At 35.3% G+C, this 18,748-nt stretch overlaps 2 protein-coding genes across 10 annotated transcripts in view; one reads left to right on the top strand and one right to left on the bottom strand.

The window, feature by feature from the left end:
* The window catches only part of LOC110463575 (TBC1 domain family member 5-like), a 60,800-nt gene extending 48,656 nt beyond the window's left edge, over positions 1–12,144 (bottom strand). For 6 of the 8 annotated variants that reach the window (XM_021518279.1, XM_021518285.1, XM_021518286.1 and 3 more), the window contains exons 1-2: positions 12,082–12,144; positions 10,883–11,032 (exon numbers count right to left, since the gene is read on the bottom strand). The gene's annotated coding sequence lies outside the window, so the exon portion shown is untranslated. Of the gene's footprint in view, positions 1–2,045; positions 2,223–10,882; positions 11,033–12,066 lie in introns of those variants that run through there. The other 2 variants (XM_021518280.1, XM_021518281.1) reach the window with 2 other exon arrangements.
* Positions 12,145–12,246: 102 nt separating this feature from the next.
* LOC110463582 (transmembrane protein 169-like) lies at positions 12,247–15,254 on the top strand. Of its 2 annotated transcripts, XM_021518298.1 has the most exons (3): positions 12,262–12,281; positions 12,761–12,806; positions 14,051–15,254. In XM_021518298.1, the coding sequence occupies exon 3, from the start codon at positions 14,173–14,175 to the stop codon at positions 14,908–14,910; it is 738 nt and encodes a 245-aa protein (XP_021373973.1). In that variant the 5' UTR covers positions 12,262–12,281; positions 12,761–12,806; positions 14,051–14,172; the 3' UTR covers positions 14,911–15,254. The 2 variants fall into 2 exon arrangements, with proteins under 2 accessions (XP_021373974.1, XP_021373973.1); XM_021518299.1 differs by lacking the exon at positions 12,761–12,806 and having other exon boundaries at positions 12,247–12,281.
* The last annotated feature ends 3,494 nt before the right edge of the window (positions 15,255–18,748 follow it).

The raw sequence follows: 18,748 nt of genomic DNA, 5'->3' as shown, positions 1-18,748 counted from the left end.
AACAAACTTGTGGTTATTCACAAATACTTTACAGATTTTGATATCAATATTACTTTTGATAATCTAATAGAGAACTCTCCTTTTGACAACTCAACAGCAGAACTCTTATTCTGAAAACTCAACAGCAGAATTCTTCTTTTGACAACTCAATAGCAGAACTCTTCTTTAATGATATCTCAACAGCGGAAATCTTCTTTAATGATATCTCAACAGCGGAAATCTTCTTTAATGAAAACTCAATAGCAGAATTCTTCTTTTGACAACTCAACAGCGGACAACTCAACAGTGGAAATCTTCTTTAATGACAACTCAACAGCAGAAATCTTTAATGACAACTCAACAGCAGAAATCTTTAATGACAACTCAACAGCAGAAATCTTCTTTAATGACAACTCAACAGCAGAAATCTTCTTTAATGACAACTCAACAGTGGAAATCTTCTTTAATGACAACTCAACAGTGGAAATCTTCTTTAATGACAACTCAACAGCAGAAATCTTCTTTAATGACAACTCAACAGCGGAAATCTTCTTTAATGACAACTCAACAGTGGAAATCTTCTTTAATGACAACTCAACAGTGGAAATCTTCTTTAATGGCAACTCAACAGCAGAAATCTTCTTTAATGACAACTCAACAGCGGAAATCTTCTTTAATGACAACTCAACAGCCGAACTCAATTTTAATGACAACTCAACAACAGAAATCTTCTTTAATGACAACTCAACAGCAGAACTCATCTTTAATGACAACTCAACAGCGGAAATCTTCTTTAATGACAACTCAACAGCAGAAATCTTCTTTAATGTCAACTCAACAGCGAAAATCTTCTTTCGACAAACAAACAGCGGAAACCTCCCTTAGACAGCTCGAAAGCAGAACTCTCCTTTTCACAACTCAACAGCAGAATTCTTCTTTAATGACAACTCAACAGCAGAACTCATCTTTAATGACAACTCAACAGCAGAACTCTTCTTTCGACAAACAAACAGCGGAAACCTCCCTTAGACAGCTCAATAGCAGAACTCTCCTTTTGACAACTCAAAAGTAGAACGCTCTTTTCACAACTAAACAGCAGAACTCTGATTCTGAAAACTCAATAGCAGAATTCTTCTTTTGAAAACTCAGTAGCAGAATTCCTCTTTAGACAACTCAGTAGCAGAATTCCTCTTTAGACAACTCAGTAGCAGAATTCCTCTTTTGACAACTTAACAGCAGAACACTTCTTTTGACAACTCAGTAGCAGAATTCCTCTTTTGACAACTCAACAGCAGAACTCTTCTTTTGACAACTCAGTAGCAGAATTCCTCTTTAGACAACTTAACAGCAAAACTCTCCTCTTTTGTGTTTATCACCATTATAAGCTATCCTCATTTCTGTGTGTGCCCTCAACAATAATCTCTCGACTGAGCTGTTGCAGTTCAAAGCTATTCAAATCTAACCCCTTCTACATCCCCAGTTACAAGACTCTAATAAATCCTATTTCTTTCTCTGAGCAGTTTTACATTGTAGAGAACGAAATTGATCAAATAAACTGCACATTTCCCACAGAATAATATGCCGCTAGTAGACTGTCTGAAAACTTTATCATATACCAGACAAATTGAATTCTTCTAAATTCAATTTCTGTGCCTCGTAAATCTACCAGATCCAATTTTCTTGCGGTTACTTTGACAGCATGACATGTTATGATACATTCGAATGAATAGACCACCTCGGCTATCAGATCTAGAGACCACATTGTCTCACGTATTTAAAGTATTGTTACTTTAACAGCAGATTGATTTAATAGAAATAAAGATCAAACGATGCTTCATTGTCAACAAAATCTAACTTTGCCTTGTCTGATATTGATTCAGACGTTACTTCCTGAATTTTTGTTTGACAGATTCCGAACACTTCTGTCCAAATGTATTAGGAAAACCATTTCTAATAAATTGTCAATATTATGCAAATATCATTGATTATTTTTTTTAAACAAATATACAACAGAGCTAACAAACAATATAACACCTGAGGCAGGAGAATAGTAGCATATACAGTACCTTACAGCACAGATGTTCGACTTAGACCATAACCTCTGCTGTAATGTATCTCCAGGTTTACATAGAAGTCCCCATGAGACCGTTTTCCTCTCCACATCACGCAATTCTGTTTCAGTTGAATACAACTGGTAGATGTCCTAGCGTAACGTCCGTTCCTAAGACAAACAGTTTCCTGACACACGGCACACAGAGGTCTGTCTGAAGCTCCACGAAACAATGCAAACGAGGAAACATGCTCGGAGCTTCCAAAGTCATCTCGACCAATCAATACATTACAAAGTGCAATTCTTTAGATTTTGTCAGCCTGTGTTCGCAGTAACGGGTGAATTACATATGATGGGCCAGACATTTACCGTTATATATGATGACCTTCAGACGATTAAATGACAAATTTATGTCTTATTTATGATATTGTTTGTTTGCATATATATTTATCACATGTTCAGCGTGACTTTACCTCTATTTAGTGAATAGTATATATGCATGACATATGTTCTTTACATGAAATCCTATAACACCACTTCATGTGAAGTCATAAAATGATAACAGTATTGAAATGAAACCAAACATCCTTGTCATGTTATGACATCACCATGGAGACAATAAAGTCCCAGGTGGCAACATTTTAAACACCAATAATGATCTAGAAATAGAAAAGTTTTGTTTTTCAAAATATTCTTAAAGGTTCATAATTCTATGGCCAAAAAATATTACTTTTGAATTTGTTTCCATTTTAAAGGAGGTAAAGGAAACTGGTCACAAAGTCTGACATTTACATAACAAACAAACAAAATATATATAATGTGGTATGCATATCATAAAAAACATTAATCAAGTAGATTGCCATAATCAAGACTTTATCAATATCATCATTACACTAATACCCTCATATCAGCTAATTATTTACTTGCAATCATGCTACCAGCAGTCTGTAAAACAATATTACTAATGGGTGCAAATCAGTCTGTGCTGGGAGACTAGACTTTTTATCAATTTATCAATTGTTACGCATCAGAAGCTCAATTGCTGATGAATTTTGATCTGTCTCAAGAGGGCTGGACATCCGATTTAATGATCCCTATACACATTAATATCACTAAAGCATGGACATTGATTTCTTAATTGGGTTGTAATGCTATTATTAAAGCCAGGACAATGTCTATAAATCTCTACAAAAGGCCGCAACCAAATTCAGGACTGCAGCATAAATGATCTTTTTGCAACTGGTCTGTAATCAGCATGCATTAGGCAAGGACTGCACTTTCAATTGCAATGATTTCTTTGCAGGGCTGTATTGCAAGGCAAGGACTGCAGCATCAAGGATACCTTTGCAGATCTGTATAACCATGCCATGTAAAGCAAAGACTTCAGTCCAATCTCTTTGCAGGGCTGTAACCAAGTAAAGCAAGGACTGCAGCCTCAATAAAACTTTTACAGGGCTGTGACCATGCAAGGCAATGACTGCAGCCTCGACAATCTCTTTGCATGGCTGTTACAATGCAAGGCAAGGACTGCAGACTTGACAATCTCTTTGCATGGCTGTTACAATGCAAGGCAAGGACTGCAGCCTCGACAATCTCTTTGCAGGGCTGTACAACCATGCAAGGCAAGGACTGCAGCCTCAACAATCTCTTTGCATGGCTGTTACAATGCAAGGCAAGGACTGCAGCCTTGACAATCTCTTTGCATGGCTGTTACAATGCAAGACAAGGACTGCAGCCTCGACAATCTCTTTGCATTGCTGTTACAATGCAAGGCAAGGACTGCAGCCTCGACAATCTCTTTACATGGCTGTTACAATGCAAGGCAAGGACTGCAGCCTCAACAATCTCTTTGCATGGCTGTTACAATGCAAGGCAAGGACTGCAGCCTCGACAATCTCTTTCCAGGGCTGTTACAATGCAAGGCAAGGACTGCAGCCTCGATAATCTCTGGGCAGGGCTGTTACAATGCAAGGCAAGGACTGCAGCCTCGACAATCTCTTTCCAGGGCTGTACAACCATGCAAGGCAAGGACTGCAATCTCATTGATTTCTTTGCAGGGCTGTAACTTAAGTCAGGAATGTTGCCTCAATAATCTGCTTGCAGGGTATAAGTAATTATTGCCTTGAGAGAGGCTACAATATCCCAACACATGGCCAGTATTTAAAGACACTTGGGGGTTTTAGGCTCAGCTCTCCACCAATGAAATCAACCATCCTACTTAAAAACAAATATAACATAATCTGACTAGAACACTGACAGGTCAGCAAGGACCTTACCATATGTGCCTGACCAGAACCACCCTCCATCCCCCCCGTTATCTTATCTATCTTTATGAACAGTGACCTTAACCTTGACATTTAAAACTTTTTAAACCTCCACTGCATATCTATATATCACAGTGTACCTCTACTGCATATCTATATATATCACAGTGTACGTATCACTTTGTCAAATTTCAAAAAGATTACGTAGTCTTTCGGATTCCCAGATTAGGAAGGTATCCCCAATGGTCTATTTTTTATAACAGTGACCTTGGCATTAAACACTTTTTAAACCCTTATTACTCATCTACATATCACAGTGTATCACCATCTCAAATTTTAAATCAATTCAAATATGTTTTCAAGCTCTGCTAAGTGGATCAAAGCAAGACTTTCACTTGAGGTTGGGATATATTTTCCACTGTTTCACTATTTCAAGTCGACAGCTGACCAAATCAAGTCGACTGACTTTTTTTTTGTGCAATTGGGATATATACCGGGTATCTACTTAATCTTAAATTCAGATTGGGAGAGGTGACATTTTTTCATGATTTTGTAAAAACAAAAACAGATTCTTAGTTAACTTGTTGATATTTATGGCCATAAAAATGTCTAGATACCTACCTTTAACGACAATAATTATACCTCCTACACTGACATCCAACGAAATTGAAACCTTGTTATACTGACACTGTCCTGAAAATTACTGATTTAATTACTTTTCTGCATCATTGGAAAATGAAATCACCATAAGCAATTTACTTTCCTAATGGTAGGAATTCACATTTTCTAAAAGAAATCACTCTTTAATATTACAAGGTTATAGTTAATCTTGACACTTATAGTTTTATTACCTGTAATGATAATAATTTGAGGTTGTTATATACCGCTTTATCGCAACTTAGTTCGTAGGTCGTCTCGAAGCGGTTCACAAATTATTATCCGTGGTTATAGGGCCTTTGCAACCAGCCAATACCTTTCTCAACACTCTGGGGAGCATACAGCCACAGCTGCCATTTTGGTGCTAACAGCTAGCATTCAACAATTCTAGCACTGCTCAACCTCGTACTCATTTACGGCTGAATAGACTGGAACAAGCAGAGTCAAGTATCTTGCTCAAAGATACAACACAGTGCCTGCCGTGACTCAAACCCGTAACCCTTCGGTCACGAGCCCGGCGTCGTACCACTAGACTACCGTGTCTCAGTAATTGATTCTAAAGAAATGAAAAAAGAAATATGACCCTATACTTATATTGTGGACTTACTGGAAAATCAGGATATGTCATGATAAAATGTATTACTCCATTGCTTTATTCCTCTCCAAAAAACATATTCTATAAACGTCAGTTTCTACAGCTCCCGAATTCTGTCCCAGGATAGATAATCTTCCAGTACGGAGTAATCCTGACAGATAAGACATCCGACTCCCATTGACTTGTCCTGTCAGATAGATGGCCTTCCCTTAGTAAAACCACCTTCACATGCGCACCCCGATAGTACTTGTACTGTACAGTAGATTCTCCTGTCTTAATCCATACCACTGGCACCATATGGTATCTTGCCAGTTTATACAGGGTTACAGATTGTATTGATAGAGTCTGCTTGCTTTAAAATCATTGCTATCTATGCTGAAAAGTAAGAACACACCTGTGAGCGTTATGCTTGGTACATTTATACATAGTATCGGAACTCGTGTTAATGAAATAGCACTACGGTACTCTAATTCACAGGGACCTGAGAATTTGTCACAGCTATATTTGGACCTAAACAAAGGTGTTCAGAGCAATTTTATATGTTTTAGGGGTTTAGATAGGTAAAAATGGCATCCCCAGTGATCATATATATGCAAGAAGGGTGGAAAGCTCTTGATGTCGAAAAGTCGACCCAACCTCACTTTCTTGCATCAAAAACAACATTTCTAGTTGATCTACGGGAAAATGCTTAGTACTGTTGGAAAGATGGATATTTTTTCTTTCAAAAACCTCCTGTATGCAAGAAAAAATGTATTCTCCTTCAGCGGACATGATCTCTTGTTTCCTTCAAAAACACACACCATTTCGTTTTTTGCAGTCATCGTGCCACTTTTTGTATATTAATGAGGTTGAGGTCAGCCACGTGTTCTAATTTAGTTATTTCACTTGTAATAATGATGAAAAAAAAACATAAATATTTTTAAGAAATTTTTCAATTATTATTTTTTTTATCATCATCAATATGAGACAAACTGACTTATGCAAACACACTGCATGTCAGTAGGACAAGGTCAATTGTATCATTATCATTATCGTGTGTAATAAGTGGTCAAGTATTTACCTAGCTGTATCTACCTGGGTACGGTGACAATGACTGGTCAAACTAAAATTTTCCTGTATCGTGTTTACTATTAGAATTGTATATTAACCCTTTCACCCCTATGTAACTTTAGTAGACTCTACAATGCATTGATCTGGATGAGTCCATTTTGGTCTACAGTGGTGAAAGGGTTAACACTCACATTAGAACAGAACCGAATCTGGCACGAGTTTCCAAAGAGTAGATTTATAAGTGTTAATTTTCAAACAAATTTTACCTCTGGCAAAACAATTCAATTATCTCCAGGAAAGCTAATTGTGTGTTGAACACATAATAAAACAAATCTGCTATGCAACATTGTGATGCTTGAATATCAAGTTCATCATAATTACAAAACGATTTTTTTTAGGCTCGGCATAACTTGACAATTATTATTTTAATCTCAGGAAATGAATACATATAGCATTTCTAAAATTACAGTGCCTATTTCAAATTAAACTTTTGCTCTACTCTATATCTATAAATCTTGCAAAAACTGATGATAGTGCAATTATCTATAGTTGATGTATTGTACAGAGATCCAGTGAAAGCTTTGACTCCAGAAATCGGTGCTATATTACTTTAAATGTCTTTTTAATTTCACGCAATGATGCATACAAAAATCAATTTGGAAGAAAGTGTTCACACTTCCAGGCCTATCTATGCCCGTAAAATCTAACAACATCACCCAGCAAATGATAACTGTTTGTTTTTTGTTTTCGTGCCTATCTGCGTTATAAAATCAATAAATGTACTGGTTACAGACGTGCATCAAACAAACCCTCCATCTGCAGTTCCTGTGCGTGATCATTTTCAATCGGAGAAATGACAGCAACTTTTATTTAATTCCTAATGCTGACCAGCCAAATGAAAAACAAATTGAACTACAGCACTCCTGCCTTAGGTAGCAGTGTACAGTAGAGGGTTGTGGCCATGGGTGATATTTTTGTAAAACGGCTAACCCCTGTATAATGATATGTAAAAAAATTATAAAAATAAAACTGTATTAAAATTGGTATAAGCATGATGAAGTGGGCTATGTGAGCTTCACATTTGTAAAAAAGAAAGAAGATTTCTTTGGTTCGAGAATAAAATTTTGGCCATAATACGAAAGGGTGCGTACACATGAAAAGCTAGCTTTACAGGAGGTAAAATTTTGACAACAGCACACGACGCAAAATTGCAAAAAATCAAGTTTTACAATTTTACTGGGACCCAGATAATTCTGCAACCAGGTAGGTAATCTTTAATTTCAAAAATAGCATTTTTTGGCATTTTTTGGTCATTTTTGATGTGGTAACCATGGTTTTCACACAAGTGACATACATAGAAAAAAGAGGTTTATACACTTCTCAGTGCTTTATATGTATTGTAAATGTAATGCAGTTTACAAATATATATACATGTATACATGTGTTGTGTAGGGTAAATCCGCTGTGTTTACATTTCCTCGACATGTGCCTTGTTTATCAGAGTCGGGCCATTTCTACTGTATTCTGCTACCTTACATATACAGCACCCATAAACAACAGGCTTTGTCGATTCTAGATTGTATATACACACATTCCTCTGACACAAACATGTATGTGGTGAATATCCCATCTATAACTGGTACAGGACATCAGGCTGTATTGGTCTCTTGATATAGGCTTTAATTCTTTTAAGGGAGACACAACTTCACATCAGGTAATAAGGAAGAAAAAGTGGAAAAACACAGATCTAATTTTTGGCCTGTCGTTATTTATATCGTTATTCTGTATAAAGCCTGTTATTTTTTAGGATATAGGACTCCGACATTTATGTTATAATTTTGATACAATTATTAAATGATTACTATAGGACATCATTTGTACAGTGTGCTATTGTGTTCTGTCTGTTGTGACTCTCAATTTCCGGCTCTGTTTTTGAAGTAACTACCATACCACCTTAAAACAACAGGTCAGAAACAGTAAACACACAACCTTGACCTGTCAATTACCTTTCTCCAAGGACATGAAGTTGAGCAACAATGCAAGAATAACATAAACTTGTTAAAGGGCAAAGCCGACCTACTCCATCTACTGCAGTACCCAAACCTGCCACCTAGCTGTCAATATAGTGTGTTATACAGCCCCTATATCACCACCATACCATGTATGTATCAGGTGTACAGTGGTGGCAGCAGCTGTCCTAGTAGAATCAATTAATACCATGGGACTTACACAGTGGCCACCTACTCAGCAACAATTTTCGTATCACTGACTCTGTATTTTGTTTAAGATACATGATGTGTGTGTTTAAACATGTATACGACAGCAATTCTGTGTGTTCATTATTGTAGACAGATGGTGTTCACACACTGGTTTTAATACAATTAAGTAATACTGTATGATAATTAATATAAGAAATATTTGCCATTCATTTGTAATATCTGTAATCACTATATGTGCATTTTGCCCTTCACATGTAATTGGTATATTAGTGTGCTGTGTACGTACAGTACTTATATACGATGTCATGATGAAGTATCCCTCATTATGGGGGACAAAATAGGAGCAAGTTAATTAAACTGTGGAAGAAATTTCCTTGTACATGTATATAGAGTATGTCCTACTTATTGAATTGCTGTACTTTAGAGATATGTAGCTATATATATAAAGGATCTATACCATTAATAGACAAGAACTGTATTCGCTAAACAGAGGTAAGCCATGTTACAGGTACATGTATTTGAAATACAGAGGTGGCCTTTAAAGACATGAGGTATTTATATTACTAAACAAATGTGGCCTTTACAGACAAATATTCACTGCACAATATAAGGGGTCTTTATAGGAAGTTATTCACAATACAAAAGTGACCTTTATAGACAAGAATCGGTTATACTGATGTGGTCTTTGTAGACAGATATTGACTAAACATAGGGGGGTCTTTATACACAGGTATTAATTGTACATAAAGGGTCTTTATAGCAAGTTATTCACTATACAAAGGTGACCTTTATAGGCAGGAATCTGCTATACTGGTGTGGTCTTTGTAGACAGATATTGACTAAACATAGGGGAGTCTTTATAGACAGGTATTAATTGTACATAAAGGGTCTTTATAGCAAGTTATTCACTATACAAAGGTGACCCTTATAGGCAAGAATCCATTATACTTATGTGGTCTTTGTAGACAGATATTGACTAAACATAGGTGGTCTTTATAGACAGGTATTAATTGTACATAAGGGGTCTTTATAGCAAGTTATTCACTATACAAAGGTGACCTTTATAGGCAAGAATCGGTTATACTGATGTGGTCTTTGTAGACAGATATTGACTAAACAAAAGGGACTTTATAGACAGGTAGTAATTGTACATAAAGGGTCTTTATAGTAAGTTATTCACTATACAAAGGTGGCCTTTATAGGCAGGAATTGGCTTTAATGATGTGGTCTTTGTAGACAGATATTGACTAAACATAGGGGTCTTTATATACAGGTATTAATTGTACATAAAGGGTCTTTATAGCAAGTTATTCATTATAAAAAGGTGGCATTTATAGGCAGGAATCGGCTTTACTGATGTGGTCTTTGTAGACAGATATTGACTAAACATAGGGGGTCTTTATAGACAGGTATTAATTGTACATAAGGGGTCTTTATAGTAAGTTATTCACTATACAAAGGTGGCCTTTATAGGCAGGAATCTGCTATACTGGTGTGGTCTTACAATATTTGATTGAACATTTACCTAAATTAGAGTGTCCATCAATACAAAAAATAATCCTGGCTGCCAAAAAGTTGTGATAACTCATCCAATTGAAGTACATGCAATGACTGTCCTCTACCCTTCGTGTGAATTTAGTGATCACTGGTCAAACAAACACTGGATTCAGCCATGCTGTCATTGATTTTTTTTGCCTAGTTTTACAGCCAAATATAGAAACCGGCTGCTCCGATTCCCCTGGCTAAAAAGTACCTGACTTTCCCAAAATGAAGAAAAAATCAGGAATAATCTTCCCACTTTTAATAAAAAAAAAATCAATATTTTTCCAATTCATGTAGGAACAATTTGGTGTAAAATTTAGGTTAAAAAAACGCTGGCAGTTAGTAATTTACAAACATTAGAGTGGAAGATATGCGAACTCATATGTTTTGAAGAATCTAAATGACAATTTTGCATCAAACAAAAGTCTGGCTATCAAATAAAGTCCCTTTAAATTATTCCATGCTTTGTGATGCAATTATGACCAATTCCTGTCTCAATGTATAATAAATACAATAATAAACTTACCGGAAATAATTATAACTGCCAATATGTCATTAAATCCAGAGCTTGTGTCACATATTTCTAATATCCAGGTCCTATCACAACAGTAGTCAGATCAGTGGTCTGATAAATGGTTCCAAAGCAACACTCCAATCGATGGTTAACATCACAATTCTGTAAAATGAAACAAATGAAATACAATGTCAACATCGCTTACAGCATCAAAAAGTATCAGTATTGATCCAAGCTAAAATTGTATCCCAGCAAATGAACATTACATACAGTATTGTACACCCCTCATCAGTGTATAAACATACAATATTGTACACTCACCAACGTTAGAATATACAATAGTGTACACTTGACTCCTTGTCAGCATAAAAATGTACAATATTGTACACTCGTCATCAGTATATCAATTGATATATATATGATATATTGGATAATCATCAGTATATTAATATACAATATTGTTCATTCATCATCATCATATCAATGATATTGTACATATTGTAGATATAACTGTCTAAAAAAATGTCATGGTCCATGTCAGGGATGTGTACACATCCCTGTCTATGTTGATATTTTCAGTTGCCCACAAACCAAATGTACTGGCCACAGGCCAGCAGTCCCAATGATTTTTGTCCTGTCCTGTAATACGGCTGAGTTTAATGACAAAATTATAAAGTAATATCCAGCATCAGTACAAGTCATGCTATTAAATATGATATTAAATTATAAGCATATAATAAACGAGTCAATCATTAAAACTATAGTAGTCATCATTGACCCACCCAACAGTAAACAGTCTTTGATGTTTATCCCATCATAGAAAGAGTACAATAACTCCTGGGAAATAACCAAGGAATTCAGACAACTTTTGTACTATAATATGCATGCAAATGTTTAAATATCACTCTATATACATGAGCTGAGCACATAATGTTTTATAAATGGCTACATCACATGATTCACAGTAATCACAGATGCCGTCCGCTATATGATAATGTGCAGATTGACAGATTATTGACAGACCCCATTTACATTACAGTAACAGGTCAGATAAGATACCGAGTAGGACAACGTCTGTCCACATATTTACATCTGGCGGGGACGTTTTATAAAAATAACTTTTATCAACCAACTGACATGTGCATAAAACCAACAAAAAGTGTTTAAAAAAAACAATATTTTATGAGAAGGCTGACATTTCGTGTGCTTACCGTCTCGAGATCAGCGGAAGTAAATAATGTTAATCATTGTTGCTACTAAGGTAAACATCCAAGGGTATCCGAATGGAATCTGACTCAGATAATCTGCGTCAACTAAATGTTTTATCTAAACCTTGAATTACATTTACATGTCAAGAACGAATTCAACAGTGTTAAACTTTTTTTTGTTGGCAGAAAGACATTTCGTTTCAGTAAGTTGGTATTTATTTCATCTAAAGAAAATACGTATTATTCTTAAAAGATTGAGAAACGCTGTATAATGAATTAAAACCGGGAAGGGTTTTGTTAACTCTTCAAAAAATAAGATTATTGTCACACCATAAGATTATCACTGAACCATTTTTTTTTTATTTGGCCACTCAATATTTCCGATTGAAACAAATGCAAGCAATAGCAACACTAAAGCTTTATATATGTAGAAATAATTCTTGTATTAATTATTATAACCTACCTCAGAAAAATGCATTTTTTAATATAAAGTGAAAAAAGAGTGGGAGTATATACGTTCTTTTTACCACTTCTCCCGAATTCGCAAACATCTTTTCAACAGGTTGGACGCAACACCTAATATGGGTTATGATCATGCACGCGGGTAGCAATTAAACAATTCTGATGAGTAAATCTTGTTAAAATAACAAATATAACTGACTTTGTTCTCCATTGACTACAGTGCAAAGTCCTTGGGAGCATCCAGGCCAGTGCAAATGTGACTGCAGGTGAGCATGGACATTTCTATGTTCTATACATGTACATTGTATAAGTTAATATTATTCTTATTCTACACGTAACACCCCATTATAAGCAATGGAGGTGATACAGCTTGTCATGTTACATGTTTTTATTTCACTTTAATTCCCCTTTCAGTAATAAAATTGTTACTGTAAACAGTAATTGTTACCCAAAAGCAAAACTATAACCAATGAGAGGTGCCCAACCAGTTTAAAAGAAGCAAAATAAATTGAGTATAACCTTTTAACCAAGCCTCCTAGCATGGTCATTTATATTCCATTGACCAATATCAGTATTTATGCTAATATTGTTAGGTGATTATGCTAGAGGTTGGCATCAGTGGTTGACCCTTCCACAATGTAGTAGGGCCAACTAGCTACTAACTATACATTATCAATGAATTTATATAGCTTACCCTTATTATGACCTTCTACCCTTAGGTGACCATGTATCAATGTCCACAGAAAAGAATCCAGTCAGTGTATATATAGATATATGTAGATCCTCCTGTAGGGCAACACATCATTGGTTTCTAATGGCCATGGTACGGTTAATCAAACATATATCATGATCTAACCATCAGTTTCCTGCACTAACCTGCACAAAGATCTCCTGTTATATTTTTCTGCTGTCAGAAATGAAAACGAAGATTTGTATGGCATGGTTGTTTCTACATATGTAATATGTCACCCTGGTAAAATAGTAAATACTAGCCGCTTCCTACCGACTCGGCTAGGGAGAATTTCTCTTTAGCTCATTCGGTAGAGCGTAAGACTAGAAAGCTAGAGGTCCTGGGTTTGACTCCTATTGCAGACATTGAAAGAAAATAATGATCTCTGTCCCATTGACACCCACATATGGACCCAGGTAATATAGACAAATATACTCAGCGATACTTTCACAAGAATTGCTAAAGTTCTTTCCTGGAGGAGGAGTATGTCACCCTGGTAAAATACTAGCTGCTTCCTACTGACTTGGCTAGGGAGAATTTATCTTTCGGTCATTCGGTACAGCGTAAGACTAAGTAATAGTAAGCCAGAGGTCAGAGTTCGACTCCTATCGCAGGCATTGAAGAAAAAATTGACCTCTGTTACATGTATATTTCATCTGCATCATCCAAATAATACATCAGTAGAAAAGAACGAATCTAGCGTATAGTCATTTTGCAGTGTAAAAATTTGAATGCAAATTCAGGAGTAAATAGGTACAAATTCTGTTTTTATGTTTACAGGATGGGGAGTCTTATCTGAACAAGGAGCTGTATGGTACATTGGAAGATATGGTGAACCATTACATTACAGAAAGTTGAAGTAAGCATCTGTTTATAATTACATATACATTTGTACTATTGATATGGAGAACAGTACAGAGGATTCTGCAGATAAGCCTAAAAATGACTTAACAGAGCAACAATCAAAACTTCACAAATCTTCTCTTCCATTGACTGACATTCCAGAGGACCCCACGGAGGATAGAAACAGTCGAGATCAGGATCATAACCTCGACGAAGATGTCACGAAAGATGAAAGTAAAAATCTTATAAATTCAAAAAATGTAAGGTCCAAGGGAGACAACCTTAATACAAGTTCAGAGATAATAGCTATAGAATCAACCGATATAGAAATGGAGCCTATGCATCTTCCTTCTTCAAATAATGAAAATGATGAGGAATCAAGTGAGTTTATTGGCAAGAAGAGCGGTCCGCATGTTGTCTTATTCTCTGTGATTTGTATCCCAGCAGCCTTCATAGCATCAATGTGTGTAGCCTTCTACTATGGAGCGTCATCGTGGTACAATCTCTATATCTACTTCAGTGAAGAAAAATCAATCTGGCACAAAGTATCAATTTGTCCTGTGCTTATATTGACATTCCCATTCACTGTGGGGTTGTCGTCCATCGGTGTTGCGTTTTTTGCTGCGTTTGTCCAGCTTTCGTGGTTTTACCTGAGCTGGCATGCGGAGTTCTTGGACTTCGAAAAAGGTTTTTACGGCTGGTTGTGCAATAAGATTGGTCTGCCACAATGTTGTCCATATGAATTGATTATTTTGAATAATGAATCTGAGCTAGAGCCTATGAGGACTGCATTGTAATTGGAAATTGTATTTCAAAATTTACAACTTTGTATTTATGATTTTTTTTACATACATACATGTACATCTTTAAATCATTACTGCTTGTTTATATATATACATGTAATCAGAGCTCCAACTGATGATATTTTCTTGCCTTTTGAAATTGTATCAAGCTTTAAGAAATATATCAATTTTTGTGTGCCTACGATGGATGTCGGAAAGACACATGGGCGTTGCTTTTCCAACCACGACGGCGGCATCAACAATGTTAAGGTTTTGCGTTTAGCTCTGTTTCTGACAAAACTACACCAACAAAACCTCGATCATAGATGAAGCATGGGTAGTGGAGCCTACTGCACTAAAAACATTTCATTGATTTCTGCATTTTTTTGGTAAATACCTCAAATTTCTGGACTTAGAAAAAAACTCAACGTTAAGGGTTTGCGTTTAGCTCTTGCATATTAGGCTCTTTCTGACAAAGTATAAGAGCTACACCAACCAAACCTCAATCATACATGTATCATGGGTAGTAGAGCCTATTACTCTAAAAACATTTCATGGATTTCTGCACTTTTTCGGATAAAAACCTGAAATTTCTGGACTTAAAAAAAATCAATGTTGTGATTTTGCGTTTAGGTTCGTTTCCTTATGTACTATGTCAAATGCTTATTATATTGACAAAGCGGGACAGGCGACACATACAGTTACGCGTAATTCTTGTCTATTAAAGAGGTATCAGTCACAACAGCATCAGAGTAAGTTGCTTCAATTTACCTGATGCTTGCAATTGTTGAACAATTTCGCCCCATTAGCGGACTTCTTCAGAACGGTCGACAAGCAGCAAATCAATTTAAGGACCTACTCTGATGCTGTCTTGATTGATACCTCTACCAAATAAACACTTTGATGGGTGTGAAGCTTGCCATTGATTTTGATCAAACTAAAAAAAGAAAAAAAGAAATTTTACAAAAGCGATTGTATGATGAATTGCTTGTATTTTATAGTTAGTAAATATGAATCAAATCAAGAAAACATGACTGTGAACTTCATTGAACAGAATTACAAATATATTCCACATGCATGTTTTTGCCAGTATTATTTGTTCAGTATTCAAACATCTTCTTGATGTTAATAAATTGATTAATCTGTATAACAATAATTATATGGTCCATTGTCAGTTACATAATTACTTGATAACTATTCTGTATTTTGATGCCTTTAGCTTCAGCCTTGTTCTCACTTTCAATTCTATTGTCATTTTTCTGTGACCATATTTCCATAGTAACTATATAGATATGTGAACCTGCTTATGAATATGGACAGAAAATTATCAGAATGTCTGTCATCAACAAGAAACGAAAAAAAATGAACTGTGATTGTTGTGGAATTTTTGTCTGCTATGCTATGTGAACCTGCTGATGAATATGGACAGAAAATTATTAGAATGTCTGTCATTAACATGAAACGAACAAAAAATGAACAGTTATTGTTGTGGAATTTTTGTCTGCTAACATATAGATTTGGAAAACAAACACCAGCTATAGCTGAACATTACCCATCATTGGAACTTGAAACCTTTTCATCTAATTCTTTTTGCTTACAGGGCATGCAAGGACCCCTTAATTGAAGGAATTTATAATTTCGAAAAAAAATAAAAATCTTTCAAATCATAGGTAACACTTTAAGATGCAAAAAAGCTTGGATGCATGCTTTTTCCTGCAAGACTCACCCAGATTTAAAAAATGCACTTTATCTTTTAAATAAATATGGGATTCATCAACATTTTGAAAATCATGTTTAGAACTTATACAAAATCCAACGAAAGTCTCTGTGACTCCGTTTGATAAAATATATGGTACATACATGTGATAACATCAGAAAGTAAAATAAGGAGATTTCTCTGCCACAGGTTAGTAGGGAGATTTTCATTGCAAGCATTCTTTTTCCAGAATCCGAGTAATGAATTTTCTTTTATATTGAACAAATTACTCATATATAAAGATTTGTTCACATAACTGCATTTGATCCAATGCTTTATAAACCGAAGAAAATCAATTACAAATGGGAGTTGGTATCTAAAAAATAGATAAGAAAAAATAGAGGAGGCTCAAATAGGGCGAGGCATCACATGTATGAGGTATGGAAGTATATAGATACATGTTCAGGAATATGATAATTCAACCAAGACACTGGCAAGATCACATGTACACAACCAAAAACAGTCACATTACACTTTAGTACATGTTGAAGAAATCGCACATGACAGTCATGATCATGAGGTGCAATTATAATGAATTCCTTATTAGTTTTAAACTTCTGTGTATGGAATTCAGTGAGAGTTATCTACCTTTATACACTTGCTATAGCTATATATGGCTAATAAGACTGCAAGTGGAATTTTGTAACATAAACTGTCATATTTTACACGAGTAGTTATAAGTTAATGATATGGTACACTTATAGCTACGTTAGGGACAATTTCGTTGAGTCCAACCTAACCTCACATACTTTGTTGTGAGTCAACATTTTGCCAGGTAATTTTTGCGGATGATATTTTTTTTACATTTTACATTTTGTATTAATCACCAATATATGCGTGGGTTGCTTTTAAATGTGTTGGGTTGGTATAGGTCATAAATTACATTTGATTTCATCAATGAAATTGTCGGGATCTTTTAAAGCCAGTGATATACATGTATACAAACAAGCCATGTAATTATTATGTTTATAACTGTTGTAGTTCATGTTTATTTCATATTTGTGATACACATTGACAATGTTGCCTTATTTTTATACTGTTTGCTCCTAAGGAGGTAATACCGGTGCTGATATTTCTCGTGTTGTGCAATACGGTATCTATTTATTATCCATTTACCATGATATGTTCATATAAAAGATCCTTTTGACGTTAAATATAATTATAGCTGTTTCATTATGTTGCTTTACTTATATGATATACATACGATATGATACCATAATATATTCATAAAATCAACATGACGTTCAGGTAAATGTGCCAGAATGTTGCTTCAATCCGTACGTGTACTTACAAATGGTATGTATATGTAGCTATCACAAAGTTACCATGATATTCAGTGAATATGCCTATGATATATTAGGACATCACCAATTGTGAGCTCATAAATTGAAAATGAAATGACATCACACTTTCAGATTATATTATGACATTAAAATGTTGACAATATACCATATATAGATTCAAGATTTGTTTCCATTAAATATGAGATAACAATTTAGTGACAATCTGATATATTCACTGTTAGTATCCCCTCGCGACGAAAGTTTGAGGAGATATAGGATTCCATACATACGTATGTATGTTACAATCTTCATCATCGCTCTAGTGACCTCATTCACCAACAGAATTTCATGAAACTTCATACAAGTGCATATATAGTATGACAATACTTTAAACAAGTTCGCTTTTCGGGTTTCTATATTGAAGGTCAATGTCACTGTTACTATTTTGAGAAAATTGAGAAAAAACTTTGTCGTTACTCTAGCGACTTCGTTACTGAAAGGATTTTTGTGAAACTTTTTGCAAGTGTTAAGTACGGCAATGCCTTGGACAAGTTTGCATTTCCAGTTTCTATGTTCAAGGTCAAGGTCACTGTTACTACTTTTAGAAAAAACATTGTCATCGCTCTACCAACTTCATTCCTGAACAGAATTTTCATTAAACTTGATAGCAGTGTTTGGGATGACAATACCTTGAACAAGTTTGCGTTTCAGCTTACTGTGTTAAAGGTCAAGGTCACTTTTACTATTTTTTGTAAAAGATTTGTCATCGCTCTATCAACTTCATTCCTCAATGGAGTTTCATGAAACTTCATAC

Source organism: Mizuhopecten yessoensis, unplaced genomic scaffold (assembly GCF_002113885.1).
Source record: "Mizuhopecten yessoensis strain PY_sf001 unplaced genomic scaffold, ASM211388v2 scaffold10917, whole genome shotgun sequence".
Classification (NCBI taxonomy): domain Eukaryota; kingdom Metazoa; phylum Mollusca; class Bivalvia; order Pectinida; family Pectinidae; genus Mizuhopecten; species Mizuhopecten yessoensis.
Note: the sequence above shows the minus strand (reverse complement) of the source record. Positions and strands in the feature narration are given on the sequence as shown.